The 11287-nt window shown below is 50.7% G+C and overlaps 1 protein-coding gene across 1 annotated transcript; it reads left to right on the top strand.

Moving 5' to 3' along the window:
* Positions 1-2064: 2064 nt before the first annotated feature.
* On the top strand, positions 2065-5587 carry LOC107116420 (carcinoembryonic antigen-related cell adhesion molecule 16-like). Its single transcript, XM_015418315.1, has 3 exons — positions 2065-2184; positions 2763-3123; positions 5374-5587. The coding sequence occupies exons 1-3, from the start codon at positions 2124-2126 to the stop codon at positions 5375-5377; spliced, it is 426 nt and encodes a 141-aa protein (XP_015273801.1). The 5' UTR covers positions 2065-2123; the 3' UTR covers positions 5378-5587.
* Positions 5588-11287: the final 5700 nt, after the last annotated feature.

The following is an 11287-nucleotide window of genomic DNA, read 5'->3' as shown; positions in this document are numbered from 1 at the left end:
GTGTAGAGAGCCAGTTTGGTGTGGTGGTTAAGTGCGCAGACGCTAATCTGAGAGAACTGGGTTTGATTCCCCACTCCTCCACTTGCACCTGGCTGGATGACCTTGGGCAAGCCTTAGTTCTGATAAGAGCTGTTCTTGAAAAAGAGCTCTCTCCGCCCCACCTACCTCACAGGGTGTCTGTTGTGGGGAGGGGAAGGGGAAGGAGTTTGTAAGCCGCTCTGAGACACCTTTGGGTAGTGAAGGGCAGGGTATAAATCCAATCTCTTCTCTTCTTCTTCTTCTTAAGTACAGGACCATTTTCTTAACGATTCTTGATTCATTCTGTGTATCGGGAAAGGTCATTCTTTTGCCTTTGTAGAATACAGACCACACATATGCCGTTGGTGGCCTGCAGAGAAAATTTTTTCAAAGGCTCTTGACCATGTGAAGTGAATGAGGGCCCTAAAAGTAAAAGCCTGAACCCCAGAACTGAAGGCAATTCTATCGATAAATCACTTTGGTTTCGATTTCTTTTGCTTTCACCCCCCGCCCCCGGCATTATATTGACTGTTTCTAAAGGATTGGGAGGTTTTTTAAATTGCTGCAGTTTAATGCCACTGTTCTTATTTCAGATTGCTTTACACTCTTTTAAAAATTATCATATTGCCTTTTTATGGCATTCGCATCGTAAGCCACCTCAAGTGGGGGACAGGAGGCTGGTGTATGATTCTGAACAAATAAGTTTTGTCCAAAGGACTTTAGAACAGCGTTTGAGTTTGCTTCAGGGGTCATTTCCTGAAGGAGCACACAGGAATGGAGCTCTGGCAGTAAAGAGCCCAGGGGGCGGGCATATGCAACAAGCCCCACCCCCTGCTCCCAGCAGCCCTCAGTCAGAGCAAGAAGCAGCCAGGTAAGTTGCAGAGCCCCCCCCCGCCCTCCGGCCCAAAACAGTCTAGTAACACCTTTAAGACCAAGTTTTATTCAGGTAGAAGCTCTCCCTCCTCTGCGAGGACAGATCTGCACGTTCCCCCCCCCCCCAATAGCTAGCAATCCAAAACAGTCCAGTGGAGCCTGAGCGGTGCCTTCTGACACACTTCTGGTGATGTCAGGGGGTGTGGCATATGCAAATAAGTTATGCAAATGGGTTATGCTAATGAGCTCCTGCACCTCTTTTTCTATGAAATGACCCCTGGTTTGCTTTGAGGAGTAAACATATAGGTGGGGTGAAGAAGCACAATATAGAGCAGGGGTGTCGAACTCATTTGTTATGAGGGCCGGATCTGACATAACTGAGACCTTGTTGGGCCGGGCCGTGTGTGTCATAACATGTAATGCCAGGTAGCAGAGATATAAGCTTGATAAGGGACACAAACACAATTAAAGATTTTTAAAATTAAAATAAAAGCATGCTTAAGACATGAGCACTCTGGCAATATTTTGTTTATCTAACCGTGTCTGATAACTGACACCTCTTGCTCTGAATTATTGCATCAAAATATCTGTGCTGCTGCAATCTTGAGTATGCTGTTCAGGTGTGTATCTGTAAGCTGCAAACCTATGATGATGCAGCAGCAGCCGAACTGGAAGAAGAAGCAGGAGACAGCCAGTTCCACTGCGGGCCTGACAGAAGCCCTCCGGGGGCCTGATCTGGCCCCCGGGCCGCATGTTTGACACCCCTGGTATAGAGGTTATGTCAGTGCAGTGCTGTCATTTCATATGATAAGGGGAGCGTCCGGCATCCAGGAGAGCCTTTCTTATACTTAGAATTAAGCTCTGTTGGTCTTCAAGGTGCCCACTGGACTCCAACTTTGTTCTGCTGCTTCAGGCCGACGCGGCCACCCACCCGGATCTATCCACTTTCTCTTCATTTGTTCTGTGCCCTTCCCCCCAGAGATCACCTGTGTTGGAACAACCCAGTCTAAGGGCAAATGGGGAACTTTTAGGCTTGGAGGAAATGCAATTTAACACTGGGTGGAAACTTAATCCTGAGAGGAGGTGGTGGCAGTATTTGAGTTGCCAAGTTCCTGCTCATCTGGGCCAAGACTCACGCAGACTTCGCAGGGGCACAGAAGGCAGAAACGCTGGTTTTGGAGAGAGAACCCGGGCTTCCGACTGACAGACTCCACACAGCGACCCCTTTGACGATGGGCCAGACAGTGAACAACCTTAGATGGAAGAGGTCTTGCCGAGTGGTGCTGTTAGCAGGTAAGGGGTCAAGGGCCGTGCAATGGGAAGGGAGTCACACAATGTCCAGACACCTGGAGGGGCAGAAACTGAGCATGAACAAATCATTGGGATAGTCCTTTGGTGGGTGCTGCGTGCCCCAGGCTCCCTTTGAACACCCTGAGGAGTTAGCCGTGTTAAGTCTGTTGCTGTAAAATAGTCAAAAGCCCAGTAGCACTTTAAGAGCTGTGTTTCTCGAAAGCTTATGCTACAATAAAGTTTGTGGCTTCTGCTCTGCAGGTAGGGTTGCCAGATCCCGTTCTGGAAATTCCTGGAGATTTCAGGGGGCGGAACCTGGGGAGGGCAGGGACCTCAGTGAGGTACAATGCCATAGAGTCCACTGTCTATTTTCTCCAGGGAAACTGATCTCTGTAGTCTGGAGATGAGTTGTAATTCTGGGGGATCCCCAGGTCCCACCTGGAGGCTGGCATCCCTAATTTGCAGGACATCTTGAAATCTGAGATCTGGGTGTGTCTGTTTTCATTGCCTAGTGAAGGGTTCTCTCTCTCTCTGTGTCTGTGTCTCTGTCTCTCTCTCTCTCCCTCTCTCTCTCCACTCAGCCACCATCCTGAGTTCTGGCTTCCTGCTTGCCCAGGCCCAGGAGATTCCTATTATGGTGGAACCACCGCATCCGATGGAAGGACAGGACGTCACTCTGACTCCAGGAGGAAAACCAGCCTTTATTCTATGCATCTGGTATCGAGGAGAAAAAGCTGAAGCAAACCGGATCTTTGTATATATTCCATCAACATCACCTCCTGTGCAGCGGAATGGCCCAGCCTTTACCGGGCGGGAGACTGGAGACCCCGGCTGTTCCCTGAACATCGGGAGTCTGATGTTGAACGACACTGGAGACTATGTAGTGTCAAAGTCTGCGATTGGTGGTCGCGAAACAGGGCGTGTGCATATAGGAGTCTTAGGGTTAGTGCACAGTTTCTTATCTCTCATAGATTTAACCCCTCATTCAGAGCAATTCTCCTCCGCTCAGCCCCAGGAGGGTTTCTCGGAGGCTCCAACTGAAGGGCACCGCTGCTTCCGGGAGCCACCCTATGAGGCTCTCACCCATTGCTAACAGGTTAATCATGACGAATGGGGAGAGAGAAAGAACATGTAGGGTTGCCAGCCTCCAGTTGGGGGCTGGAGATCTCCTGCTATTACAACTGATCTCCCGGCGACAGAGATCAGTTCCCCGAGAGAAAATGGCTGCTTTGGAAGGTGGACTCTGTGGCATTGTAGCCCACTGAAGTCCCTCCCCTCTTCAAACCCCGCCCTTCTCAGGCTCCACCCTCAAAATCTCCAAGTTTTTCCCTGGCAGCCCTAAAGAACAGAGAACTTGCTGTTTAGATTTTTTCCCCCTCTTGCAAATCTTAACATCCTGGCAGAGCATCCTATAAAAGCATCCGGGCTAAACGGCCTTATTCATTTTGTCGATTTACGTTATTTGTAGTCCGCCTTTCTCACCCAGACGCTAGGCGGATTGCGCAATGTATCTAGTAGGGTACATCTAATAAGCAATGTACTAGGACTAAGAACTGCAAAATTTTTGAAACGGGGCTGCCGTCTGCCTGACATGGATGTGGGGGTGGGTGGGGGAGATCTAGCGAAGTGTATTGCTTTTAGGGGAGGGGCTGTGGCTCCATGGCAGAGGTCCTGCTTGGCATGCAGAAGGTCCCAGGTTCGATCCCCGGCATCTCCAGTTAAAAGGACCAGGTCAGAGGTAAAAGACATCTACTGAAAACCCTGGGGAGCCACTGCCTGTCTGAGTAGACCATACAGATCTCTATGGACAAATGCTCTGATTCAACATGCGGTGGCGTCATGCAGGGGTCATTTCATAGAAAAAGAGCTAGGGGGGCTCATTAGCATAACTCATTAGCATATGCCACCTCCCCTGACATCAGGGGCCCGGCGGTGGACCTGCAAGGCCGGCGGGAGTGCAAGGAAGCCCCGCGAAGGCCCTCCTTGGCCCCAGGCAGGCAGGGGTGGGGAGAGGCGGGGAGGAAGCAACTTACCCTCCCTCTTCTCCTGCCTCCTCCTGGCTGAATGAGGGCCGGAAGCGGGGCGGCTGGAAGCAGGGGGCGGGGCTTCGTCGTGTGCCCCGCCCCCGCACCTCATCCGGGGGAACTGCGATCCCCCGCGTTCCCCCCGAATCGACCTCTGGCATCATGTGTTCCAGGACAAGAAAGAGTGAGTGACAGAGATAGCTAAGTCCACCCCTGCTAGGGTTCCCAACCTCCAGGTGGGGCCTGGAGATACGGGATCCTGTTGTATGATACAGAATTGATGCAATGAGTCCCGATGATGACTTAGATCTGAGGTGTTAGACTTTTACTCAGGGTTTGATGGGTCATCTAGTCCAACCCTCCGCCAATGCAGGAACTAGAACTATAATATCCCTGAGAAGTAAACATACAACTGAGACTTTAAAACCTTCAGTTATCAAGAATCCACTACTGTTCCAGCATCAAATGAATCTCACTGTCAGGAGGTTCTTCCTCAAATTTAGATGAAATCTCCTTTGCCATAGTCAAAGGAGACCCAGAGAGTCAGGGGGCCTGGAGGCTGGATGGTAGCCATGGGGCCTTGGTAGGAATTTGGGGGGCCAGGCCCCAAAATGCCCCACTGTGCTCCCTCTAAGCCGTGGCATCTTGTGAGCAAAAATTCTATTTTGTGAGCTACTGGCATTAAAGTTGCGTGCCAGCGATTAATCTACTTCACAAATTAGTTTGCTCTGGAGCTGACCTTCCGGAGCAGAGACAAAAATGTGTGAGCCGGAGGCTAAAAAACTGTGAGCTGGCTCACACTAACTCAGCTTAGAGGGAACACACTGGCTACGGGCCTGAAGAGTCCTGTCATCCAGCCTCCCTGAAAACACATCCGCCCCTGTCCTCATCATGGCATCCCTTTGGGTAACTGACAGGATCTTTAGGAAATACTGCAATGATTAAAGTGCAGGACGAGGATCTGGGAGACCCGGGTTCGAATCCCTCCTCTGCCGTGGAAGCTCGCTGGGTGACCTTGGGCCAGTCACACGCTCTCAGCCTCGCCTACCTCACAGGGGTAGTTGTGAGGATAAAACGGAGGAGACGGGAATGATGTCAGCTGCTTTGGGTCCCCCTTGGGGAGGAAGGTGGGATAGAAAGAAATAATAAATTAAAAACTCTTTTACAGATGACTCCCGCTGAGCTGTATCGGAGCAAAAGACGGCTGCTTCCCCCGCCCTGCAGTATCCCGGCTGGATTCTTCTCCTTTTGACGCCTGCTGCTTTAGAAGGGCTGGCCCGGCCCGGTTTGAAACGGCCTCCCGTATATGTAGATAAACCATGGCTGTTGTGGTGTTGCCAACCTCCTGGTGGGGCCTGGACTGGTCTCTCAGCATTACAACTGACCTCCAGATGACTAAGATCACTTCTCCGGGAGGAAACGGCCGCTTTGGAGGGTGGACGCCATGATGTCGTACCCTGCTAAGGCCCCTCCCCTTCCCAGGCTCCGCCCCCAAATCTCCAGGAATTTCTTCACCTGGAGATGACAACCCTGGGCTATCGTCGGGTGGGGAGCCTGCCTTTTTTGTTTTCAGATGAGAAGGTTAGCTTCTGCGTAATAAATTCTGTTGGTGCAAAATCTGGAATGGAAATACGTTGCTTCTTTGGGAAACACGCCCCCCCCCCCAAACAAAATGCCCACTTTTTATTTTTTTTAGGCTTTGGGGGGGGGGGGGTCATGTGCACCATGGCAGGGAGGGGGACACAGTGTCCCAAGTCAGCACCAACTCCTAGACTAGACACAGCTGCAGCAGTGTTTGTATAGAGCAGAGACCCCCGATTTGATGCCCGTAGGTGCCATGCTGCCCGCTCTCACCTTTCCTGGTGCCTGTTCATGCTTTTTAGAAAGTGGGCAGCTGGGGCCTGGTGGGGCTTTTGCCCCGCAGGGCTTCTGATTGGCTGTTGGAGATCTAACTGGCTGTGCGGATCCTTTAAAACACCATTCATTTAAAGAGGCCTCCTGTTGGGCATAGCTGCCGCATGAAGAGTAACTATTAGAGTTATGCGTAGCCTTGCTCCCTGATAGTTTGTGACTGGCCCCGCCTCCCACAGCAGTCATTTCGTCACTGACCCCGCCCTCTCTGGCAGCCATTTTGTGGTTGCGCCCAACACCTGGCATCAGAATTCTAAAGGTGCCTGCAGACTCAAAAAGGTTGCCAATGTTCCCTCTAAGCTGTGGAGTCTTGTGAGCAAAAAATCTACTTTGTGAGCTACTGGTATTAAAGTTGTGAGCAAGCGATTTGGCTACTGCATACATTAGTTTGCTCTGGAGCCATCTTTCCTGAGCTAAGACAAAAATGTGTGAGCCGGAGACTAAAAAACTGTGAGCTAGCTCACACTAACTCAGCTTAGAGGGAACACTGTTGAGGACCCCTGGTATAGAGCCTCTGGGTGGTCTCTATGCAACTGGGAACCTTGGGAACGGCTGGTTTGAAGACTGCACGGAATTCCTCCACGCAGAGCATGAATGTACAGAAGAAGTCAAAGGGCACTTGTGGGTACGGCTGACAATTTGCAAATCAAACCCTATTTGAACCAAGGAGCATTTGCCCTTCCCCGGCTGAGAAATGAGACCGCAAGTCGGAGCTCAAGAGTTCTGCCAGCATTTGAACCAAGGAGCATTTGCCCTTCCCCGGCTGAGAAATGAGACCACAAGTCAGAGCTCAAGAGTTCTGCCAGCATTCTCAAGGCCGGGTAACAAGGCTGAAAGAAACCAAACACTGGCAGCCTGAAGGCCTGGACTTTGCTACAACGGCTACCAATAGGTCAGGCCCAAACATAATCAGCAGAATTCAAGCATACCAGCGCACTCGGATGCCCATTAATTTTATTTATGTGAACCTTCTTTTCACATGCATGGGCAGGAGATCTGAGGAGAACCAGAGACCCTTCTCGACCAGGGTCTTTTTTGTGTTGTCCCCGGGATAAGTGGAAACGATCAGCCTGTTTTGGAGAGGCAACCCAGTGCTGGATCTTCCTACCAATTCACTACAGTATAGCTCACACTTGTGCTTTATGACCACTTCCTGTAACCTAGGAGCTGACAACTTGGGGGCTGACTGGGAGAGCTTGGTGGTGAGAATATCCGGGGGAGGGAGGCGGGAGGGCAGACTCCATGGGGCCTGTCCCATGATCTGGTGGCAGAGAACGGGGAAGGATGGAGGCATCTGCCAGGGCGTGAAAATAATGGCCGGCCTTCTTCCAAATCCGAGAGAGGCAGGAAAATCCACCCGAGAGTGCTCAGGGGCTGGGCGGAGAAGACCCTGGCAGACACTGCTTTTATCAGGTGAGAGGTCAGGATCCTATAGAGACCCCGGAGGGATTGATTGGGGAGGGGGAGGCAGCCCCAAGGGACAGAGGCTTAAAACGAGAGTTCGAAGCGAATCTCTTCAGTGCTGCAGAGAGTTCCAGATCTGCCTCCGCCTGAGTTGGTCCTGTGAAAATTCTAAAGATGACAACATAATCGTATAGTCTAATAGTGAAGTCGGCCTATCTTTGGATAGGCCAGGTCTGACTAGGGCCAAGTCTGACTAGGCCTATCTTAGGGCCAGGTCTGACTAGGGTTGCCAGTCCTAGCTCTTTTTATACGAAACGACCCCTAACTATAGCCAAGTACTCACATGCATGGGCAGGAGATCTGAGGAGAATCAGTCAGAGATCCTTCTCGGCCAGGGTCTTTTTTGTGTTGTCCCCGGGATAAGTGCAAACGATCTGCCTGTTTTGGAGAGGCAACCCAGTGCTGGATCTTCCTACCAATTCACTACAGTATAGCTCACACTTGTGCTTTATGACCACTTCCTGTAACCTAGGAGCTGACAACTTGAGGGAGTGGGGGGCTGACCCGGAGAGCCTGGTTGGTAAGCATATCCGGGGGAGGGAGGCGGGAGGGCAGACTCCATGGGGCCTGTCCCATGATCTGGTGGCAGAGAACGGGGAAGGATGGAGGCATCTGCCAGGGCATGAAAATAATGGCCGGCCTTCTTCCAAATCTGAGAGAGGCAGGAAAATCCACCCGAGGGTGCTCAGGGGATGGGCGGAGAAGACCCTGGCAGACACTGCTTTTATCAGGTGAGAGGTCAGGATCCTATAGAGACCCCCGAGGGATTGATTGGGGAGAGGGAGGCAGCCCCAAGGGACAGAGGTCTAAAGCGAGAGTTCGAAGCGAATCTCTTTAGCGCTGCAGAGAGTTCCAGATCTGCCTCCACCTGAGTTGGTCCTGTGAAAATTCTAAGATGACAACACAATTGTATAGCCTAATAGTGAAGTCGGTCTATCTTTGGATAGGCCAGGTCTGACTAGGCCTATCTTTGGGCCAAGTCAGACTAGGCCTATCGTAAGGCCAGGCCTGACTAGGGTTGCCAGCTCCAGATTGGGAAATTCCTGGAGATTTTGGGGCGGAGTCTGAGAAGCGTGGGGTTTGTGGCAAAGTCGGCCTGTCTTTGGATACCTAAATCAGGTGTCTGGAGCTGTGAATGGGAAGGATGGATCTTTCCACAAACCTGAAAAGGGCCCCAGGTTTGCAGGAAAATGTGAAATCTAAAAGAAAAAAACACTGGTCAGCTTAAAAATCCGAAAATGATTAAAGGAGCGCCTGTAGCTTTAAGGGACGGATTCCCTCAGTGGCTGTTGCTAGGCAACCACAGTATTACAAACTGTGGTTCTCCAGTGAAAGGCAGGAGGAGGAGGCTGGGTCCTTTTCAGGCCTATTTTGCCTTTTGAGGGGGACTGACTAGCATTGCCAGTTCCAGACTGGGAAGTTCCTGGAGATTTTGGGATGGAGCCCGAGGAGGGCGGGGTTTGTGGAAGGGAGAGGCTGATATGATGCCATAGAGTCCCTTCCAAACCAGCCATTTCCTCCAGGGAGACATTCTCCTGTCATCTGGAGTTCAGTTATAATTCTGGGAGATTTCCAAGTCCCACCTGGAGGTTGGCAACCCTGGGTCTTCAGCAGCCTCTGGGTGACTTGATACCACCCGACTTGCGTGACCCAACTAGACCTGGCTGCTTGCTACTGTTCAGCAGCTGGCACCCTGAGAAAGCCAGTGTGGTATAGCGGTTAGAGCTTCAGAGCAGCATCTGGGAGACCCAGGTTCAAATTCCCATCTTGCTGTGGAAGCTCACAGGTAAGTTGGAAGGTAAGTTGATGAATGGCTGAGAAGAAGAGATGAGGCAGGTAAAGGGGAAAGGATATACCTGGGGGAGGGAAAGGGGAAATAGTGTGGGGAGGGAGATAACAGGGAAAAGTGAGCCCCTTCAAAAGTCCTTGAGGGTATAATGCCATAGACACCATCCTCCAAAGCAGCCACTTCCTCCAAGGGGAACTAAGGTTGCCAACCTCTAGGTAAGGGCTGGAGATCACCCAGAATTACAGCTCCTTTCCAGATGACAGGGATCAGCTCCCCTGGAGAAAATGGCTGCTTCGGAGGGCGGATCCTGTGGCATTACACCCTGCTGAGGTTGTGTCCTTCCCCAAACCTCCCCCTCCCTGTGCTCCACACCCAGAATTCCAAGAACTCCCCAACCTGGAGTTAGCAACCCTAAGGGGCACTGATCTCTGTAGCTGGGAGATCCACTGTGATTCCAAGAGATCTTCAGGTTGGCGACCCCAGAAGGAGAGAAGGAAGCTGAAAAAGGGGAGAGGCTGTGGGGCTTTCATGAAAGCGAAAAAATAGTGGAGTAGAGGGGAGATGAGATGCTTCCCACAAGTCTTTGCAGGTTCCCACTTGTCCTGAGATAATTCTTTGAGGGGAAAAGTTCTTAAAACTGTGAGCCCGTGTAACAAGGGAGCCAGTTTGGTGTAGTGGTTAGGAGCACAAACTCTAATCTGGGAGAACCAGGTTTGATTCCCCATGCCTCCACATGCAGCCAGCTGGGTGACCTTGGGTTAGTTACAAGTTCTCTCAGAGCTGTTCTCTCGAGGGCAGTTCTTGAGAGAGCTCTCTCAGCCCCGCCTACCTCACAGGGTGTCTGTTGTGGGGAGGGTATGGAAAAGGAGATTGTAAGCCGCTCCGAGACTCCTTTGGGTAGTGAAGGGCGGGGTATATATCCAATATCATCATCTTCTTCTTCTGTCAAATCAACCCTTGGTTGCTTTTTAGCCTTTGGTAATCCCAGAAGTCATGGCAATGCATGTCCTATTCACATATTATAGTGAATGGAAGTACGAACTATCTGTATGTGAGTACAACTGGTTGTAAGAAAGAGCTAACCCACTTTTACATCTCAAATAAAACCAGGGGATCAGACCCTGGATAAATGTGGGGTTTGTATCTCCCATTCAGCTGTACATGAGAATTACCCAATCCACATAAAAAAACAATCAAGTGTACAGAGATTGTACGTGCATTCACTGTAACTTGTGAACTGGGTTCTAGTGTTCTGGGTCAAGAAACATGACCAAGCCTATAGTAACAAAACCAGCTGACCAAATCCCCATTCTCACTGATCCAGATCCCACAGCCATGACAAACTTTTCTCAGGAAAAAGCAGACCCGGAGAAAAAAGAAGAAAACAATAGAGACCATCTTTCTCCCACTTGGACTGGAGAAACCCTGGGCTTGCAATCCACACTAAGTGACGATGCTAATGGGATGATTTGGGACCAGTCACCTCCTTCTTAATGTGATCTACCTCACAGGGTTGTTGGGAGGACAAAAAGGGGAGGGGAAAACCTCCTATGCTCTCCCGTGGCCCCTGGAGGAAGGAAGAGGAAATGAAAACGTGAGATGATTTGTACAAAACATTTTTTTTGGGAAAATATCAAAAGGTATGGTAGAATTCCCATCATCTCAGGGGTTTAAGTCTGGAAGGTTCCTCCTGATGGATAAACATGAGTGTGGGAAACTCTTCCCATCTTACCCTAAAGGTTGGGATTTTCCTTGGACTGCAAGACTCTGTCTCCCTTCCTCCTTTCCACAGCCAGCATCTTGAACTCTTGTTTTTCGCCGACCCAAGTCCCAACTGTTGCTCTGAAGCCACCGAACACTGTAGCAGGAAAGAATGTCACACTGCGGCAGGAAGGAACAGTGGAAAATGCCCTCTTCG

The sequence above is a fragment of the Gekko japonicus genome, unplaced genomic scaffold (genome assembly GCF_001447785.1).
Source record: "Gekko japonicus isolate JY-2015 unplaced genomic scaffold, Gekko_japonicus_V1.1 scaffold6269, whole genome shotgun sequence".
Taxonomy (NCBI): domain Eukaryota; kingdom Metazoa; phylum Chordata; class Lepidosauria; order Squamata; family Gekkonidae; genus Gekko; species Gekko japonicus.
The sequence above is the reverse complement of the archived record's forward strand: the minus strand, read 5'-3'. Positions and strand labels throughout refer to the sequence as shown.